The sequence below is a fragment of the Phyllostomus hastatus genome, unplaced genomic scaffold, assembly GCF_019186645.2.
Source record: "Phyllostomus hastatus isolate PE091 unplaced genomic scaffold, TTU_PhHast_1.1 phas_contig_34, whole genome shotgun sequence".
Taxonomy (NCBI): Eukaryota; Metazoa; Chordata; class Mammalia; order Chiroptera; family Phyllostomidae; genus Phyllostomus; species Phyllostomus hastatus.
In genome coordinates, this window is record NW_025333857.1 from 34,397,577 (window position 1) to 34,419,809 (window position 22,233).

At 39.9% G+C, this 22,233-nt stretch overlaps 1 protein-coding gene across 6 annotated transcripts in view; it reads right to left on the reverse strand.

The window, feature by feature from the left end:
• Positions 1-22,233, reverse strand: part of TRPM6 (transient receptor potential cation channel subfamily M member 6) — a 154,802-nt gene that overhangs the window by 22,923 nt on the left and 109,646 nt on the right. For 5 of the 6 annotated variants that reach the window (XM_045840455.1, XM_045840457.1, XM_045840454.1 and 2 more), the window contains 6 exons: positions 20,330-20,462; positions 11,873-13,008; positions 11,582-11,694; positions 5,335-5,458; positions 2,550-2,641; positions 1,002-1,060 (listed from right to left, as the gene is read on the reverse strand). In XM_045840455.1, coding sequence (XP_045696411.1) covers positions 1,002-1,060; positions 2,550-2,641; positions 5,335-5,458; positions 11,582-11,694; positions 11,873-13,008; positions 20,330-20,462 — 1,657 coding nt within the window. The remainder of the gene's footprint in view (positions 1-1,001; positions 1,061-2,549; positions 2,642-5,334; positions 5,459-11,581; positions 11,695-11,872; positions 13,009-20,329; positions 20,463-22,233) is intronic. The other variant, XM_045840459.1, reaches the window with a different exon arrangement.

Here is a 22,233-nt window from a genome sequence, read left to right on the forward strand (position 1 = left end):
CCAGTATTTAAGGTCCTTGGGGAAGAAAGTACAATTACAATTATTGTTTAATTTCATGCTGCAATAACCCACTGCTCTGCGTGAGCACAAACTACAGAAACTTGGGGAGAAGAAAGTCATGTGTGCTTTAAGTCCAGAGGCAGCTTGCACAGAGAGACGGTCACAGGAGCTCCCAAAGAAAGGTCATCTCTAATGGAGGAGACTGCAAGCAGAAAGTCACCTTCCACCTGCCCCTGTCGCTGGCCCTTTGTGGAGTAGATGGCTTTCAATTCTGCTCCTAGGGATAGTGATCTGATGACATAACTGGAAAAGTCCAGAAACCACTACAAACAAAATAAAATGATCTTTGCTTGTTTTGTTTTAAAATGTTATTTCTCTAAATAAATAAACTTGCAGGCTGCTCAAGTCCACAGCCATATGAGTTCTCTATCTCCTCTCTCCCTCCCCACACCCCCATCTTTCTTTCTCTCTCTGTCTCCACACTTCCCAAGGAGTTACTGCATTACTGCATTGACAAACACTTAGGATATTACTGAGAAACAAAAAATAAAAAAAGATCAACCTCAAAAACCAAAAGGAAAAAATTAAATGGTAATTATTCTTAAAACTAAAGAAAAAAATCAGGTGTTTAGTCTCAGTCTTTTTCTTTAAGCAAGACAGCTTCATTTCTACTCTTTAATGCATATTTCACAATCTTATCAAAAAGGGGGATATTCATTATTCTGTGTGTGCTTTGACATAAAATGACAAATGGTTTATTTGCCATAGTAGTGCTTGCATCACTATATTCTTGAAAGGCCCTGAGATGAGATCTTACAGCCAGTAACAGGAAAACTTGGAGAATAAATGATTTTCATTTTTTGCTAACAAAAAAAAATATTATCACTGGACAAACACTATTTTTTCTCCTTTTCTGATCAAATTAAACCAATGTTCCCAGTCAGGTTAAACAAACAAAGAGAAGCCAAAGATGCTGAAGACAGACATTTACAAATACTCACTGGGCGCTCCTATTAGGGTCGGTGCTCCAGGAATTCCACCAAGAGTTTCTACTCCGATTCTGAGCAGAAGAGAAAGGTCATGACATGTTCACCCAACACTCCCCCACCCCAAGCTCCCTGTCACATGCTTGCAAAACACACTCCTTGGAAAGGACAGCCCTTTGCTCCCCTTCCTGTGGCTCACTATCACTCTTGTACTACACATACGAAACCTCGGCTAGAAAGATGCATAATGTTAGCACAAAATCTGGGTAACTCAATCTGTTGTTGACAGACTTTAGCAGAATAAAATTACTTCTATGGTGTCAGCAAAGAGAAAATGTAATAGATGAAGGTTTTTACAGAACTGAGAGTGAGCATACAAAGTCAGTTAACGACATGAGAGGAGAGATGAAGGTCAGCGTTGACAAGAAACATCAGTCATTCCATCCTACGTCCTATCAGCAGTAGGTTCCTATTTCAGCTGATTATTCAGAATAACCTTACCCTAGATTATCTGATTCTAGTTCTTGTTCAGATTCAACTATTATTTCTTAAAACTTAGTACACTCCGGGCATTACTCTAGGCATTTTCACTGCTGTTATTTTTATTACCCACTAGCCATAATTTCATAAGAATGCATTAGCCCCACTGTAGAGACAGCTACTGAAGCCCACGGGTTAATTGCCGTACACAGCTTTGCAACCTACGAAGTGGCAGAGCCTGGATCTGACAGGGCAGACAGGTCCTTGCCTCCAATTACCTTCAGGTAATCTTACATTTTACTATCAAAACCTTTCACAGGTTACATTCCTGTGAGAACATCTGAGGTCATTAGGATACATTCATTCAGGTAATGTGAATATGGTTCCCATGTGCATAGAGATAATGTTCAAACAAACCAAAATTAGATTTCTTGAGTTAGTCTAGCTAGATCACACTTCAACCTGGGAAGTAAAGTTGGCATATTTTTGTATATGGTAAGAAAGAGACTGCAGAATAGGAGAGCCTCCGTGTTGGAGAAACACTGAGGGTCCTTTGCCCTGCAAGGCCCGCATCCCCTCCAACACATCTGCAGAGGTCTGCTCAGCCTGTGTGACTCACCACACTACATGAGGAACTTAGTGCTTTCACAGATAAACCATTCCATCCCTGGAGAGCTCCACTTGCTAAAAATTCCTTCTCAGATTGGGCTGAAATCTGTCTCCCAGTTGCTTCTACATGTTGATTCTAGCTGTACCGCTTAAAGGCGTATTGAAAATACCTTATTTTACTTCCAAGCGGCAGCTTTCATATATTTGAAAACAGTTTCAAAAATTCCTGAGTTCTTTCTCTTTCATGCTAAAAATGTGCAGGATAAATTATTGGGTAATTAGACAAACTACATAAAGAAGAACCAGGAAAGCATCCAGTGTGGAGATGGGAGAAAAATACTGAGCAAATATTAAAGCAAAGATTCAGATGGAACACATAGAAGCCAATTAAGAGAAATAAAGCTAAAACAGTCACAGAGTTATGCAGTGTACATGAATGCTTATTTTACAAAGTATCAAATAAAAGGTTTTTACCTCATGAGACTGCTTTAGATAATCACCAACTTGTACAGCATGCCGTTCAATTTCCTTAGTCTTCATTTTCTGATACATACTAGGTTCCAGGCCTTAAGAAAAAAAAATTAGAGATTGCATGAAAATGTGTTGCATTCAAACCCAGTTCCCAAATAGAAAGATCTGAACGCAATGTATTTGTCTAAATTTGAAAATAGTTTTTTTTCTCTTTTGAGCAAGCTTCACCTGGATTCCTTTTTCCTGATTTTTCTCAAGTAGTTGAAAGCTATATATCCTATTTCTATTCTTCAATAGTTACCTTGACATTTGTGACATTTATACTTCTCTATCAAAGTCAAGAATTAAATTATCCGTATCTGTCCTCCTATAAACTCTACTCTCTGTATGTCTTTTACATTCACCTTCCCCTGCACCCTTCTGCCCATGCTTTATTTAAAATATGTGAAACTTTAGTTCCAAATTGTTGGGAATTCTCCCTTAACAACTCTATCAAGCATCCTAGTGGACTACATAAAAATAAATAAATAAATTTTAAAAGACAAAAGAACAGAAACAAATGACAGAAAGAAATGCCAGCAAATGGATTTAAGTTTTAGACTTTTCTTTAAAAGGATGATGAGAATATTATTGTTATTTTTTTTTAGACTTGGTACCTACAGAGTCACTGGCATGTAATGGTTGGATTATTTCTGAGAATAAGACTTATTAAGAGTCCCTGACTGAACACAGGAGATAACAGTTGCTTCCCTAGTGATTTTGTGCTGGGGAAAAAAGTATACAAGAAATATGAAAAACCTATTAGAAAATCACAAAATTTCATATGTTATGTTCTCTAATATTATAAAATTATGATAGTATGGTTGCAATAATAGCAGAAGATTATAATTAAAATTAAATACCTATAAAAAAGCTAAAAATACACTTTTCCTCTTCATTGTTAACTTCCTCAGAACTTTGATTTAAAGAGGGCTACCTGACGGCATCTCTCCACCCTCAAACTTTTTTTTATTTTTAAACTATTTTTCAATTAACTCAACTTGGACAGAATTAAAAAAAAATAGGATTCTCAACTGATGATATGCTTGGAGGAAGACACTGGGCCTCCTCGCCTCCTCCGATCAGCCAGGCACCCGGCCTGTCTCCCGAGGCCCTCTCTCTCCGCTGACCACTGGACTCCATGAGACTCCTTCCCAGGCCCCTCCTGCCACCCCCTCCTCCTCCTTTTGAAATTCATGGGATGGAACTTAAACAATTGGAGGGGGAGGAGAGTGGTGAGATGGGTGAAGGTGGTCAAGTAGCACAAATGTCCAGGTAAGAAAGTCCTGGAGGCGAAACGGACAGCAGTGACTACAGTTAGCAGTGCTGTACTGTACACTGGAAAGCTGCTAAGAGAGTGAATCTTAAAAGTTCTCCTCACAAGAAAAAAAAAGTTGTTTCTGTGGCGTGATGAATTTGTCATGGTAGTTATTTTACAATATATATATATATTAAATCATTGTGTTGTACACCTAAAAGTAATACAATGTTGCATGTCAATTATATCTCAATTTTAAAAGAACTTAATTTAAGGGAGAATGATATATAATTACTTAACCATCACAGAATTTATTAAAATATATATAATATCTATATAATATAAATATACATTAATAAAATGAATACATTTATAATTGGTCCTAGAATTGTATCTTTAGGTATGGGATTTGATTTATTCAAAATGATGGGCTCTGGTAAACTATGTGATTTAAGGCAAGACAATTAAGCTCTCAAACTATATCTGTAAATTGAGGTTGTTCTGAATAATTTAATTTTGAATCTCTCTTTCCACTGAACAGCCCACTTGACTGTCAGTTGTTTAACAGACAGTCAAGTACTTTTTAAAACATAAATCAGGGTTTCTCCAGCTTGACATTGACATTTCTGGCTGGATGACCCCTCATTGGGAGTGGGGCTGCCCAAGCACTGCAGGATGCCCAGCAGCATGCCTGGCCACTGCCCCTTGGACGAAGACCACCGACCATAAGAGCAAGCCTACAGAAGCTTTAAAGAACCATAACAGCACAGTTTTCAGACACTGTCCATTTGTACCTTAAGTTTGTTGTTTCAAATAACTAAATCTTCCTGCGTGCTAAATCACATAGTCTCTTCTATTTACAAATTAGTAAATTCTCTTGTTATCCAAGGCAAGAGGTTCAAAGTTGTGATTACCGCTCTCAATTCTTTTCATAGCCTGCCCTCATTTCACCAGTCCAGGCTTATTTCACGTCCTATGCCTAGATCGTAGTCCTCATTCCTAGCTAGTTGGCCCATCTTCTATGCTTGACGCATGCCATTGTTATCAAGCTTAAGGGATACTTACTTGCCCACGGAATAAACATTATTTGTGAGCAGTAGTGTACATAACCAGCTACAACTCAATCCACTGAGCTCTTTGTAAGTGTCCATATTAACGTCACATGAACCTAAGACTGTACAATTAGACACCCCCATAAATCAGACTTAATGAACACTGAGCCAGGTTCAACAGCTCTGAATTTAAAAGGCTATCTAAATCTTAATTTTTCTTTTCTGGATTCTGACAACTATTTCATTAAACACATGAAAGGGACAAATTTTGTTCCTTTCAAAAAAACTTTAAAAAAGAAAAAGGCTATTTTCCTAAAGGGTGTTGCCACCCTCTCATTCCCTCTTCTTCCCCTGAGACAACTTCAGGGACCCCTGTGGTCTAAAGACCAGAGCTTGAGGAGACTCTACCAGAGGCCTTGGGATCCAACTGTGCACATACTTAAGTGACTAAATTTGGACACTGTCAGCCAGTTCTTGTCGCTCCTCTCTTCTTTAGAGATGGTATTTTCTCCCGGCTCTGAATTTGACTGGTCACTTTGAAAACAGGCATCAATTGTTATGACCTGGAGAGAAAGACACTCAGATGAAAACAGTGACAGTAATCAGAAAACTCTGTCACATTAACAGAGGGACCGTGGCGAAGAGCACTGGTGGTTAACACTGGCTGCACATTAGAATAAAAAGGGAGCCCTGTATTCCCAGGACTCATGCTGACGGCTCACAAGCACGAGTGTGACTTCTGTAATCACTGTCATGATTGAGAACCAGGGTGGGAAGCAGGGTTTCTCAAGTACAGGTGTGCGTCAGAACCACGCAGGGCGGTGTTACACCACAGATCTCATCCCTGGTCCTGCCCCCCACAGTCCGTGAGGCCACAGGTCTGGGGGGAGGGAAAATGTGAATCTCAAGTAAGTTACCACTATGATAGGAGACCACAACTTGAGAACGAGTAATATACAGGGAAAAAAACACAAGGCTTGGTCCAAAAGAACTTGTGTTGAAATTCTCACTCTAACACTTAGAAGCTACATGAACTTGGGCAAATGACTTAGTGTCTACGAGCCCCATTCCCTTTATCATTAAAATAATAGACAGCCAACAATAATGGTGCCCTATGTACTTCCCAGGGACAGAGAAGAAATGGGGTAAATTGATGAACCACAAAGCAGTAAGTACCATATTTTTCACACCAAAAGACACATCTAGGTTTTAGAGGAGGAAAATAGGAAAAAATTGAAGCAAAAAAATGCTGTAAAACATCTAATAACATAAATAACATAGTATTTCACCAATGTAAATGTAAACAGAGCTCAACAGCAGCATTAACAACCATTATTCCTCCCAAATTTGGGGGTGGGGTGGGCGGGGGTGTGTCTTATAGTCTGAAAAGTACGGTAAATGCAAGTTATTAGTACTAGAACTCAGTTACATTTCCTAGTTGAAATCTGGCCATTTTTGACTATTTCAAAAAAAGAATAAATCTACTTTAATTTATATTTTATGGAATTCCAGCAACTCATGGCATTTTCTCTGAAAGAGCCTTTTTTATCAAGCTAAATCTCTTCCCCAAAAGGTGATTTCACATCATTTTTTCAATATTTATCTCTTTGCTTCAAGCACTCATTCTAACCAGAGCTTACAGGTTTGGTCTCAGCTGGGGCGCATGCATATGGGAGGCAACCAATCGATGTTTCTCTTTCACATTGATGTTTTCCTCTCTCTGTTTTTCCCTCCCTGACTTTCTTAATAAATAAATATGCAATGAGATCACGGGGGGGGGGGGAGTGATCATGAACATAAAGAATAGTGTCAATAATATTATGATAACTATGCGTGGTGCCAGGGGGGTACTGAAAATATTGGGAGGAACACTTTGTAAACTAGATGTTTGTCTAACCACTATGCTATACCTAAAACTAATAAAAACAATACTGAATGTAAACTGTAATTGAAAAATTGTAAATAAAAAAATAGAAGTAATAATATTAAAAAATGCATCAAGATTATTATATGAAAAAATATATGTAGCCTTGGCTGGTGTAGCTCAGTGGGTTGAGCATTGGCTGCGAACCAAAGGGTCACCAGTTCGATTCCCAGTCAAGGCACATGCCTTGGCTGCAGACCAGGTCCCCAGTGGGGGCCATGTGACAGTCAACCACACATTGATGTTTTTCTCCCTCTCTTTCTCCCTCCCTTTCCCTTCTCTATAAATAAATAAATAAATAAATAAATAAATAAATAAATAATCTTTAAGAAAAAATTATGTAGAATAGAAAAATGAAGCAGGGCATTAAGATCATGAAAGGTGAAGTCCTAGAATGGCTAACTCAGATCTACGGCTTCTTAACAATAAATAAAAAGATTTATCAAATGAAAAAAAAACATAATACATCAGGATTTGTAGAATATCACTAAATCAATGACTACAGGGAATTTTATAGCACTAAATGCCTGTACTGGAAAAGAAGAAAGTCTCAAATCAATAACCAAAGTTTCTACCTGAACAAACTACAAAAAAAAGGAGAAAAATTAAACCCAAAGTAAACAAACACAGGAAACAATAAAGATAAGAGCAGAAATCAGTGACATAGAATCCGGAGAAAAATCAAAGAAACCAAGAGATGATTCTTTGAAAAGATCAATAAAACAGAGAAACTGTAGCCAAATTGATCATGAGACCAAAAAACCCACAAACTGAAAATATTAGGAATGAGCAAAGCGATGTCACTACAGATCCCACAGACAATAAAAGGATAAGATGAGTACTATAAACACTTTACACCAATAAATTCAACAACTTAGGTAAAGTGGACAGATTCCTTGAAGGATACAAACTAAGCCCACTCAAAAAGAATCAGATAACCTGAACCTCCTTACAGAAATTGAATTTGTAGGTTAAAACTTTCCTGCAAAGATAATTTCATTGATTAATTCTACTACATAATTAAGGTTGAAATCATATCAATTCTATACAAACTCACTCAGAAAACTGAAGAAGGGGGAACACTTCCCAACTCAGTCAATAAACCTAGGACCCTCCTGATACCAAAACTGGACAAACACATTACAAGAAAAGAGATCTAAAGACCAATACTCCTCCAGAATACAGATGCAAAAAGTCTTATCAAGATTTCAGCAAAATGTTAAAAGCTTCTGCACAGCTAAAGAAAACAGTATCAAAATTAAAAGAGAACCAACTGTATGGGAAAACATATTTGCCAATGACACCTCAGACAAGGGTTTAATCTCCAAAATATATGGAGAACTTACACGACTGCACTCTAAGAAGACAAGGAATCCAATTAAAAAAGTGGGCAAAGGACTTGAACAGACACTTCTCCAAGGAGGACATACAGAAAATCCAAAGACACATGAAACAATGTTCAATATCACTAGCTATCAGAGAGATGCAAATTAAAACCACAATGAGATACCACTTCACACCAGACAGAATGGCCATCATAAACAAAGCAACAAACAACAAGTGTTGGAGAGGTTGTGGAGAAAAGCGGACACTAGTGCACTGCTGGTGGGACTGCAGACTGGTACAACCACTATGGAAAGCAGTATGGAACTTCCTCAGAAAACTAAAAATGGATCTGCCTTTTGACCCTGCAATTCCACTCCTGGGACTCTATCCTAAGAATACTAAAACATCAATTCAAAAGAACCTATACATCCCAATGTTCATAGCAGCACAATTTACAATAGCTAGATGCTGAAAGCAAACCAAGATGCCCATCAGTAAATGAATGGATCAAAAAACTATGGTACATTTACACAATGGAATTCTATGCAGCAGAAAGAAAGAAGGAGCTCCTACCTTTTGCAACAGTGTGGATGGAGCTGGAAAACATTATGCTAAGCGAAACAAGCCAGGCAGTGAAAGACAAATACCATATGATCTCACCTTTAACAGGAACCTAAATAACAAAACAAAGAAACAAGCAAAATATAACCAAAAACACTGAAATAGAGGACAGGCTGATGGTGACCGGAGGGGAGAGAAGAGGGAATTTAAGGGGGACAGTGGGAAGGGTTCACAGGAACAAACTTAAAGGACACATGGTCATAGACTAAGGGGAGGGTGGTAATGGGAGGGAAGTGGGGAGGGTGGGAGGGGGGACTGGATTGGGAGTAAAAAGGAGAAAACTGTATTTGAACAATGATTAAAAAATAATAATAATAATAATAATAATAAAGATTTCAGCAAAATGAATAGTGTATAAAAAAGTTAATACCTCATGGCCAGGTGGGGTTCATACCAGAAAGACTGATTTAATATTCTACACTTTAATTCTACCATTATGAAATTGATTAAAATAATTCATTATATTAATATAATAAAAGGGAAAATCATTTGATCATAGAAGTAGGTGCAGAAAATGCATTTGACAAAAGCCAACTTCCATTCGTGATAAAAATTCTTAAAAACAAGAAATAGAAAGGAAATTCTTCAACCTGATCCAGGACATCTACATAAAAACCCATAGCTGAATTCATACCTCCTGGTAAAAGACTAGTAAAAGCTTTTCTCCTAAGAGCAGAAACAAGGAAAGAATATCTGCCTTCACCACTTCTACTCAGTATTGCATTAGAGGTTCTGGTCAGTGTAACCAGGCAAGAAAAAAAAATAAAACACATCCAGATTTGAAAGGAAAAAGTAAAGCTATCTTCATTTGTAGAAAACAATACTGATTTCAATACATGATTTCAACACTTATTATAAAATAATGTTATGATATTTGAGTGAGTGTGACATTGGAATAAATAGACAAAAAAAATAGAATAGAATAGAGCCCAGAAATAGATTCACATATATTGTGGATTTACATGGTCAATTAATTTTTGTTCAATTAATTTCTAAAAATATGCAGTAATTTCCTATTATAACTGTGGACTCTGAGAAAGAAGATGTCTACTATAAATCATTTCTGGTGGCTAACTGGGCTCAAATTTTAAAAACAGCCTCTCCACCACTTTTCCACAGGGGCTTCTCGTGGAAACCATACTTCAGGAAGAAGCCTGCATTATGCAACCTACCTCCTGCACTGAACTATCTTCCTGCACTGTACTATCTTCCTGCACTGTGTTCCTAGCATCTGCACCAGCCTTTATAAGAGTTCCTGGGATTGTATTTCAACCAATAGGACTGAAGTTTTCCCCATCCTATTAGATCTGCACAGCTATAGCCCCCATCAGCATCTTTGTCAACTAATCAGACCAGCTTTATTCTGACCAGTCAAAATAGTGCTTTTTGGACCTCCAAACCAGGAGAATTTAGAGTCCTCATTTGTGTGAGGACAGACCAATCAGGAACCAGAGGCAGGGACTTTTGTCTAAGTCAGCTCCCCTCTGGCTCAGAGAACACACTTCCCCATTTCACTGAAGACTGAAGACTACACTTCTTCTGCTGAAGCTGAAATACCCAGGATGTCCTGCCAGAGCAAAGCAGAGCAGACAGCACAGGAGCAGAGTGGACCGAACCAGACCAGGGCAGGGGCAGCAGAGCAAAGCTGTCTCACCAGAAAGGGGCCTCACCCCAGAGCACCCCCACAGTCATGCTGTTTCCATAGCCATGCTGCTTCATAACTGAGCTGTTCGCACTGAATGATGTTTTCTTCTTTACCGCACCCCAAATTGGGAATTCCTGTTGGCCTCAAGTTAGTGCCATTAACTCAATAGGAAAAAGATCAATCAACTTTTTCCAAAAAAAAAAAAGTAGAAAAATTTGTTATCTATATTTAAGGAAAGAACCTCAAATGTTACCTATCACCATGCACAAAAATTAATTCAAAATGGGTGCTAGATCTAAATCTAAGAGCAAATCTATAAAACTCCAAGAAGAAAATAAAAGAGAAACTTAAGGATCTTGAGTTTGGAAAAATTTCTTAAATATCATATAAAAAGCATATCGATAAAAGAAAAATCGAATATTGGACTTCATCAAAATAATAATGTATATGCTTCAAAAGACATTTATGAAAGAAAAGGCAAGCTGCCAACTGAGAGAAAATATTTTCAAAATGTATATCCAACAATGGGCTTAAATGTAAAATATAGTAAAAAAAATCTTTCAACTTAATAACAGCCCAATTTTTTAATGGACAAAAGATTTGAACAAGCATGTCACCAAAAAAATACATGCGTGGTAAATAAGCACATGAAGCAGCACTAGTTACTATGGATGCAGATCAGGCCACTACTAGATACCACTGCACACCCACAGACCCAGCTAAAGCTGAAAGGCCTGAGTTCTCTGAGGACTGGATAGGATGCGGATCGTTGGGCTGCCCATGAACTGCTAGACAGACTGGTGGGAATGGGAAACGATACAACCACTTCAGAAAGCAGTTTGGAAGTTTCTTCCAAAATGAAACAACTGCTTACAACACGACTCTGACATTCCACTGCTAAATATGTATCAGAGGGTAACTGAAACTTACATCCCCCAGAAGGTTTGTGCACAAACATTCACAACAGCTTTGTCTGGAATAGCCAAAAACTGAAAAGAAGACAAATGTCCTTCAACATGTGAACTGAGAAATGAACTGTGGCATATCCAGTCCAATGACTTAAATTTCTATCTTCACAACGTTAATTGTGGACATGACACCTTAGAATGAAGAGAAAACAAGCTAAGATTGGCTACTCCCTCAACTGCCAAAAACATGAAAGATACGTACTGGCACCTGCAGTCCTGGTGTTTTCTTCTTTCTCTTTGACAATCTCCTGTCCTTGGTTAGCATTTTTGCTTTGGTCCAGGCTGACTGCCCTACCTCTGAAGATCTTGAAAAGTCTGTAAGGGAAACGGGTTACATGAGAAAGTTGAAGATGGCAGGGGGAACTATTTTGTTTTATTGAAAGGATGAGAGAATGGGGAGAATGAGAATACAGTTAAAAGTCACAGACTTTTAAAAAAAATAGTAGCAATGCGAAGAATTTAATGACGTTTTTTAAAAGTATTTACTTCTCACTTTTAATCTTACAGATCTTCGATTTCTCCTCCTTCTGGAATTTCAAACTCTGACTCCTAATGAAGGGCCTGTCTCTGTGGAGAGGACTGATCCAAAATGGTGTGCTTGGCTGGAGCCCTGGTCCCACCTCTGAGGCATCACTACTCTGGGCCAGAGCTGTTGAGTTATCAGAGAGAGATCTACCCCAGATCTGCCTCTGGCACTGTCCACTCTCCTTGGACTTACTATTACAAGTGGAGGCCAAGCAGGTTTGCCATTTTTTCTTGACGCTAAACACACCAGTTTCATCACCTTCTGAAAATGCCCAGTTCACATATCCACCTCCAGTGTTCATGCTCTCAGCTTGGCAAGGTAGGGAGGACACTTTTATGGGTACAGGTGTGCAAAGCAAAGTGTTTAGAACTTGCTCTCCCCTCTCTTGTCTGGCTGGTATTTGAACAATAGGCTCATGCTGCTCCTTGTGTTCAGCCACTGAGTCCCGGGCTGAGATGCCTGGGGTCTGCCAAGTCAGAGGAGCAGGGACTCCATTCTGCGTGACCAGTTCGGTTGTCCGCACACCTGTCCCTGCTTCCACAGACAGTCTAGGCAGAGGTAAGTCCATTTCTGCAGGAAAAGGAACTTGCTTTAGATAAGAAGGGACCAGAAGAAACTGGCCATACTTTGGGTGTGCTTGCCTGCCAAGACAAGTAGCAACTATACTATTTTCTGTTTCTTGCTCTTCCTGGTCATTTCTTACATTTGCAGTCTCTCTCTGACTGTCTGCCATCTCAACAAGGGGCCCCCTCTGCACTTTCGGGGGATGCCAGCCTCTGGCCAGGCTCCGCAGCAAAGAAGGAGGCACGCTATAATACTGGAATTTCTTCTCCCCAGACACCGCCAGGCTGCTGAGAACCTCTGCACAGATGACATTGCTCCAGCTGTGGGAAAGTTTTCTGCAAGTAGAAAGCTTTCTGTTGGCCCGCAGAGCCTCATCCTCTTGTATGGTGTCAACAGCAGAAAGCACATTTAGGGCATCCACTGTCAGGGCAGAGAGGTCTTGCAGGTGTCCCACCTGGCTGTCCAAAGACAGTAAGGAGTCCTTTATAAAAGACACCTTTTCATTCACTTCTTTCAGTTGGAAGTACATCTCCGAAACCCTAATAGTGAAGGGAGGAAGAAAACCAATAAACACATTAAGCCAATGGGAATTTGCCTTATTATTCTCCTGTCCTTTTTCCATCCTTACGTGGCTCCTCAACCTAAGTTGGTTCCCTGAGTTAGGTGTGTCTTCTGCCATCTTCTGTCTCCAATATATACCTTTATTTCAGGTGATCTCACCCATTGCTACAATTTCCACTATCACCCCAATGCAGAAAAACCACAAATCTACATTAGCCATTATTTCTAATATTTCAGAGCCATAGTTCCAGCTTCCTGTTAGTTATCCCTCAAATCATGTCACCAATCAGCCCATTTGTATTAACCTAGATATTCATTACTTTGTATAACAAACAGTTGGACATCTCCTATTGGCAACTGGAGATATCCAACTATTATTTTGGTAAGGAAAGGAGATCCTAAGGAAGAAACCAGAATGATAGGAACAGCATCAATAAACAAATAATCAATTTTTAAAAATATTTTTAGATCTTTAAAAAAATTATAAATCTACAGGTCAAATAGGCTTTCCAAGTTTCAAACAAAACATAGTTTAAGAGATCTACATTCAGAAAAGTCCTTAGGCAAATTTTTAAAAATTACTTGGAATAATTTCATCTAACATTATGATGCCCAACCACTGATTTATGTCAAAACAAAATCTTTGCTATACAAGTAAGGAACTAAATTGCAAGTAGAGTCAAATTAAATGTAACAATTGATTTCATTTAGAAAGAGATAAAGAAAGAGAATATTGGTTAATATTTATCTGTATATATCTCTGTAAATATCTCAGTGCGGGGATGGGTTTTGTTTAGTGTTTGCCGAAAGAGATATGCTCAAGTCCTCACCCCCCAGTGCTCCCAGAATGTGACCTTATTTGGAAAAATGGGGTCTGTACAGAGGTACTGAAGTTAAAATGAGGTCGTTAGGGTGGGTCCTAAGTCAATATGACTGGTGTCCTTATAAAAAGGGAAATTTGGGTACAGAAGAAGGATGACCTAAAGACACACAGGGAGAAGACTGCCCCACACCTGGAATGATGCATCCACAAAGCCAAGACAGCAAGGATTTGTAATGAACACCGAGGAGCTGGAAGAGGGAAGCTCCGCTAACACCATCAGAAAAAGTGCAGCCCTGCCAGCACCTTGGTTTTGGACTTCTAACCTCCAGGACTGTGAGAGGGTAAATTTCTGTTCTTATAAGACCCCCAGTTTTTGGTGCTCTGGATGGCAACCTTAGGAAACTAATACAGTTGTCTAAGCCTAATAATGAATAGAATAAATTACAAAATATATCAGATTTGGTTACATAAAAACAAACTCATATGCATAAAAATATAATACAAAATTTTAGAATAGAAAAATTAGCTGGAACTTATTTTAACAAATATGATAAGGTAATTGTATCCCTTAATAAAGCAAAAGCTTTTACAAATTGTTGTGGGAAAAAAACTACAGAGACTGCAAAGGACATGAACAGACAACTCACAAAAGATAAAATACAAAAGATAAGGAAACAGTAAAATATTCAACCGCATGGGGTAAGCAGACAAGGATGCAACATCGGAGCATTCAATTAGGCAACACACACACAAAGAATTTCACTACTTTAAAGTACACATATACTCTTTACATTATGAGATAAAATATTATGAAGCCATTAAAATCATATTTATATTGTTGATAATAATTTCCTCTGGTTATTTCTGAGGGTAATGGTGAGGATGTAGATATGTTATGTTCTGAATGATATATTTTTAAATATGGCATAAAAAACTTTGTAAGTAGAAAAACAAAAGTTAAAAGTATGTTTACAAAGTGTTTAATTAGTTGAAGAAGTGTTTTGATGTATAATGTGGAAGGAGGGACAAAATACAAGCCCGTATAATTTTGACTAAAAATATATAAAAGACTTAATGGAAAAAAGACCAAAATTTTCACAGTGGACTCTGGCTTATGACATTGTTCTTTCTTTTTTTTCCCCTTGTTTTATTCTTTTATTTGGAAGAGGGACTAAACTTTGCAATTTCTCAATAAGAAAATTCTTTGACAAATAGGAATAAAGTAAAGAACAGCAAGAGAGGGAATCTAACCAACAGTGTCATGGCTGATACGACAGATGCAGAAATTAAAAATGATGTCCCGTCTCATTCGGGAACTGGGAGAAGCGGGGATCACACCATGAAGAGCTGCAGCAAGCACGTCTCCAAAGAGTGTTAGACATCCCCTCTCTTGAGAGCCCCTCAAGTCACCTGGTTGAGAAATCTGCCACTTCTTCTTTCTGGGAGCTTTTCACATATAAAATAATATAGAGGGTGGTATTTTCCATTTTATTGCTGTCTAGATGGGTGGAACCTTCTCTTTCTTATGCCTGCTATAGAATTCAACTTCTATAACTCAATAGAGGCTTAATAAATGCTTCCTGACCTTCTGGAACCTGCAAAACTAGAATTAGCAAGGCTAATGAGAAAAAGAGCACAAAATATATGTATATTCCCTTCCAAATATGCTTAATTAGAGCCTCTCCATCCAGTGCACTGTTTCATCTAATTCAAAAACAGTACAGTCTGAACAGCAGTAATGGAGACTCATTAAGTTCCATTAGCAGCAGTCACATCGCACGGACACAATAGAAGCCAGCAACTATTCACAGCAACAGGTAGAGTGCTACAATGGAGACCCGCTAGACAAGTAACCTGGTCATCTGCAAATCAGGTCCTCTTGCTTTTATAGGCACTTATTTTCTAAAGCATTATGCTCTGTGAAACATACTTTAATTATGTTCCTCAATCGCAAACTACATTAATCCATCCTTTCAGCCATTCTGACACGTAAAACACATTCTTATCATTTTAGTTCCCCCTTGTGCAAGGTTTGAGGGTGGAGGCAAGACCAGGATAGTTATTGTTTTATAGTGGGCCTTCGGACAAGGTATTTTCAAAGGAGATTATAATAAGTATAATTATCATCATCGTGACAATTATAGTATTCACTGAGCGGTCACTACATGCCAGGCATTTTACAAAGGTTCTACATTATTATTTTACTTACCCTCATGCCAACTCTACAAGGGGGGCATTACCATTATCCCTTTTATGAAAAGAGGAGAGGTCCCATGGCCAGTTGCACGATGGTTGACAGACTGAGGCTCAGACCCAGCAGTCCGCCTCCACACTCAGTGGCTTTAACCAGTGTGCTCCAGCAGCTCCCAGCAGCTCATCTGGGGCCTGGGCACAGGTCTTTTGCTTTATTTTGTTTTGTTTTGTTTTGTTTTGTTCTGTGGGGGGAAGTGAGGGAGGAGAGGAGTCCTAGAGTGCCATGAAGTGCTAAATGAATGACATCAACATTTCCCATGCAGGGAGTTATTTAACCACAAATGTTCCTTTATAAGGTTTCACAGCCCAATAACGACAGATCTGCTCAAACCATAACTCTCTATTAAGTCACACTGCATGGTATGTTAAAGTGCTTGAGCTTTCTAAAAAAATGTAGCATGTCCCAAATACAATGTACTTAAACATGCTTAATATGGAGAAACACCTAACAAACATCTTACTTCACAGAACAGAGAGGGAGGCACTGACTTACACTGTGGGGTCGAAGAGCAGCCAGGGTTCCGAAACAGAGAAAGTCAGACATAAATCAGCCTTACTATGTTTGCCTTTTCCACTTTCACAGCCCACTTAACTCTACATAATGATACAGACAGCATGCAAATACCCTCCTAATCTCCTTTCCCCACCTCTTCAAATGACTATCCAGTTACCTGAGAAAAATATTCTTCCCTCCCTCCCACACCTCATTTCTGAGCTTCCAGAAATGACTTCAACAAAAATAACCATGCAAAATGAGGCTGGGAAAATAGCTCCATCAAGAGGGAACAATGATTGATTATGCTTTGAAGTTAAATTAGAGCTTCATAATTAAACTCTAGAGCCTTTGAAAGTATCTAGAATATTTTTCAGAAGTGACATATCCATCTACCTCCTAATCCCTCTCTATTCAATCCTAAGAAAAGAAATCTGACAGAAATATAATAGTATTTGATGATTAATAGTGTTAGGCTATTTATTATTATTATTATTATTATTATTATTATTATTGATTTGTTTGTTAATACATGTCTTATTCTCAAGTTTTCACTGTCTTCACTTGACTCACAATATGACCTTCTCCTAGTTTTCCTTACACCCCTCTGACCAGTTCAGTTCAGTCTTGTCCACGCATTCCTCTCAGGGTCCGGTGGCACCTCTCAGGGTTCGAGTCCCCCAGCCCACCGAGTTTCCCTACTCAGCTAGCTTTCTGGGCATAATCACTTCCTCTGTCACAGTTTCACTTTCTTACACTAAGCAGATTTCTTACAGTAAGTCACCACTTCCAGATCCCCTCATCCAACTCGCACTTTGTCCCAGGGCTTAGGATTCATCCATCAAAAGACTCCCCGGCATCTCTGTTGAAATGCGCCACAGGAAACTCAGGCTCCACAAATCTAAGCCTCCTTGCTTCCATTCCCAAGCCTGGTGTACATCCTTTATCTTGGTGGCATCACCTTTCATCTGATTACTTCAGCCAGAGACCTAACAGTCATCCTGGACACCGAGCTCTTCCTCAGGTCCACATCCAATCCCTGACTCACCTCATGAACTGCCCTTCCTAAATAGGTCTTTACTCACCCCCTCTGCTATAGTCTGAATGTCCGACTGTGTCCCCCTGAATTTCACACGTTGGAATCCTCACCTCAAAGGCAATGGCATTGGGAGGGAAGGCCTTTGGGTGATTAGGGCATAAGGGTGGAATGCTCATGAATAGGAGGGATTACTGCTTTTATAAAGAGACCCACAGAGAAGCCCTTCCACCGGGTGAGGACGCAATGAGAAGTCTGCAGCCCAGCAGAGGGCCCTGCCCAACCAAGCCGGCCCCCTGATCTCAGACTGCCGCCCTCCAGAACTGTGAGCAATAACTTTCTGCTGCTTATAAGCCACCCATTCTGTGGTATTTCCTTATGGCCCCCCAAAGGGATTAAAACACCCTCTTTTCCATCCTGACACCACTAATTCAGCTAGTCCTCGGGACTCACCCATCTGCTGCATCAGTCTCTCACGTGGCCTCCCTAGCTCCAGTTCTGACCCCTCACATCCACCTTGCGACTGAAGGAATCTGCCTGGAAGGTAAATCTGTCTGTTCACTGACCTAAAATCCCTCCCTAGTTTATAGTGTAAGGTAAGGGCTCTCCCTGACCTTGTTCATAATCTTAGGGAGTGGGGATTATCCTAATCCCATCTTAATCTATTATTTTTATCCCCCTTTACATGTTTTAAAATTCACACTCAAAATTCTGGGTGCCTCTTTTTACATACTAATAGATAACTTCCACTGCATCCTCACTGTCTAACCCGACTCTGCCACACAGCTCACCTACACCCTGCCATGTGGTCCTCACAACTGTAAGAGGTAGGTCTGTTTTCACATCCATTCTACAGATAAGAACACAAAGGCCCAGGCTGAATTTGCCCAAGTCCATGCAGCTTGGGCAAGAAGCAGGACTTCATCCCAGCTCCATAAACAGGCCCTGCCTGGGTACGTTGGATACAAAACCAACAACCAAGGCCACCCACAGAGCCATCGCGGCAACGGAGGCAGAACGTGTGGAAGACGGAGAGGGAAAGGAAGCTCACGGGGCTCTGGCCTAAAGATATTCTTTCAGTAAAACAGAATTTTGTGGATTCACATCTTACGTGATGATCACACTTTTCTCAATATTCAATTCTGATTTAAAATTCAATCAGCTTCCTGGACACCTATTTACATGAATACAGTATCAATAGAAAAAGCCCAGAAACATAACATGCCCACAGTGAATCATTCAGAAAGTTCTAAATGTGATTCAGCTTTAAATAAAGCTGTATGTGAGGATTCACTACCCATCTATCTGACAGCAGAGAAATACATACATCATTGGTTAGCACACATTTTATTTTATAGTCAGAAGGAACACATGTCACTTCTGTCGATTTGCTTCCAGGTACAAGAGCAGTACTGGGTTTTAAGGAAAATGCACATCAGCGCATGCCGGCCTCCTTGTTCTAATACAACGCCTTGTCCCCCCATCAGCAGTCCATCCCCAAAGCATTGACCCGATTCCAGCTGCTGAATATGGTCCCTCTCCCCAACACATCTTCTCCTCAGACCCCCCACAGCCTCCCTGCACTGTTGCCCCAGGTCACACATGCCCACAGGCACTCTCAGCTGACGCCTCTGCCCTGAGATCTGTGTCCCTAACCCTCGCTGCATCGCCTAGTGCACCGGCTACAGCCTCTCCTGGCCACCTGCTCCACAAGCCCCCTCCTGAGGACTGCACTTTAGCCAGACACCTTGCCCTCCTCCTGTTCCTGCAGCTTCTCTCTTGCAGGTAGGTCATTTCCAAGATGATCCACATTTCTGTTGTTATGGCCACAAGAAACAAAACAAAACAAAACAAAACAAAACAAAACAAAACACCTTACCATATCCTATATCCCTCCTCGCTTCCCCTCACAGCAAAACTTCTCACAAAAGCTGTCTGCCATTGCTGTCTCCACTTCTCTTCACCCTTCACCTATTTCAGCCATCAACTCTGCTGTACAACTAACTGCTGGTCAGGCGTCCTGAGACCTTCATGACTCCTGATGCAACCAGCACAGTCACTGGACCAGGGCCGGGCCTGCCTGCAGCTCCCGGCACCACTGCTGCCTCAGACGCCTGCGTTTGCTATGCCTGCATTTGCTGCTCCTTTGGCCAGGTGCACCGTGCCACCTGATATCTCTGCCTGGCCCACCCCCTTCGGGTGTCTCCCCTCCAAGCACCTTGGAGTGACCTGTCTGCACCAGGCTACCCAAAACTGTCCTTTCCAACCCTTAACTCTGGCAGATGCCTCACCACCATCCTTTTCCATTCCTTTACACTACTTTATTTTTCTTCATTGCTCTTTTATTGCCAGACAATAAATTACATATTTCTTTTATGTGTTTCCTTGTTTACTTTTTCTCCTTCACGCCCCCCTCACTCCTCCACATGTACATGCTAGATTATAAGTCTTATGAGGACAGGGACTCTTGTCTCTCATTCACCATTTACCTCCACTAACTAGAAGATGGCTGGGGACATAGTAGATGTTCAATAAACATGCATTAATTACACAATTATTATATGCTACTAAAGAACATCTTAGAGAACCCAAACCTCTTGGTTTGGAAAGTAGACCTCTGCACTTTTTTAGACATCCTAATAGAATCTGGGTGTGGGCAGTAATTCGGGGGAGGGAAATATGTGTATCTTCTACCTTTCCGATGTCACTCGGATTCGTTCCTCCAAACTACAATTCAGATCTTCCATCTTCTCATGGAAGTATTTTTCTACACACTGTTCTTCAAAATCGTGAAGTTTTTTCAGATCCTCCTTACTCAAGTAGAGTTCTGTGGAAATAAGTATATTACATGAAAAGAACCATGATTCACTTTTAATAGGAAACTGATACAGTGCGAGTGGCTTTTCTCCCACTTGTGCTGAAATTTGATGAGCTGTGGCTTGTACAGTAAAACTGTGCTGGCTTGTCAGACCGAATTCCACGGAGAAGCAGTGTGTAGGAAGACATGGAAATGCCAGTCTGGGTCTTTCCTGTTTGTGCTACTAACAGACACGGGAACTCGAAGATGACTCCTGTGGTAAGATGACTCAACCTGGACAAGACTCTTCCTCTTCAACATTTTACTAGGTTAGAATGTGTTTACCCATCAACGACAGTTCACTATACAGTTGACCTTTGAATAACACGGGGGTTAAAGGAACCAACTCCCGCTCAGTCGAGAATCCATGTATAACTTTTGATTCCCCAGAAACAGATTGTCTTCTTCCCAGCCAACTGTTTATCAATCAAAATGACAATAAATAAACTAGGTTAATTTCAAGGCTAGAAGTCAGTCTTTTTAAATTAACCTGCTAAGTGTAAGAAAGTTTTACCTTGTTACACTGAGTTTGTATATACTACACTCTATGGAGAAAAGATACACTATTACCATTCAATTGCCATTTGAGGCTATCCACCTTCCCTAACAAAATTATAATGAAACTCATTACAAGACACAGCATTTGGTGATGCAGTTCTATGCCAAACTTCAGCAGTCATTCGGTCAACTAGCTTGGCTCTCACTCTGACCTAACCAGAAAATACATCTTTTGAGCAAGTTTGCAATACTTGGAAAATATGAAAATGGCGTCACAAAAAATCATAAAAAAAGGAGGAAGTTTCTCTTCCTTCAATAATTTCACTTAAAGTAGGGTGGAAAGAACCACTAGAGTTCTCCAGAATTTATTAAAAGTGAAAGTGTTCCATTATTTTTCCATAAATAAGAGATAAAAATATCAATTTTAAATTGAAAAACATGGCTAAAAGAAAATGTTCAAGTGCATAATGTTTTCTGACTTTTTCAAATACCAACAAAAATCCAGTATCTCCCCAACTCTAAATATCTGTCTGCATTGAAGAATCTCCTATGAATGAGGAATTTTACAAGTGTCATGATTTGAACCTCCTGTGGATTCCTGAGAGCAAACAGCCCACAGAGCAATTCCATTGACAGGTGCCGCTTGTGGCATGTGCAGCATTCTCAGGACTGTCCGCCAGGTGGCACTGCTGCCCCACATGCAAACATCTTGATCCTCAAGATGTTTACAGAGGAGTAAAAGCAATCTCACAAAAATTCAAGAACTTTCCAAAGCTTGGAGTGAACAGAAGATTTACCAGAATCATCCTATAAGCCCAGACCCAGAGGAGACCAGGAAACATTCTTTGGTATGGTGTTAAAAAGTCTGACCAAATCCCAGTTAATTCTAGGATCTCTCAAATGGTTCACAATCTATTAGGTTCAATGGTTCTGCAACCAATGACTGCCTGGAGCTCTAATAAAAGCCTAAGAATTACAGTACAAGTATTAGCCTTTTTAAAAAAAATATTTAAAGATTTTATGTATTTATTTTTAGAGAAAGGGGAAGGGAAGGAGAGAGAGAAACATCAATGTGTTGTCGCCTCTCACACGCCCCCTACTAGGAACCCGGCCCACAACCCAGGCATGTGCCCTGACTGGGAACCAAACCAGCGACCCTTTGGTTCACAGGACAGCACTCAATCCACTGAGCCACACCAGCCAGGGTCAGTTATAAGCCTTTACATTAACTTCATTTGTGCTT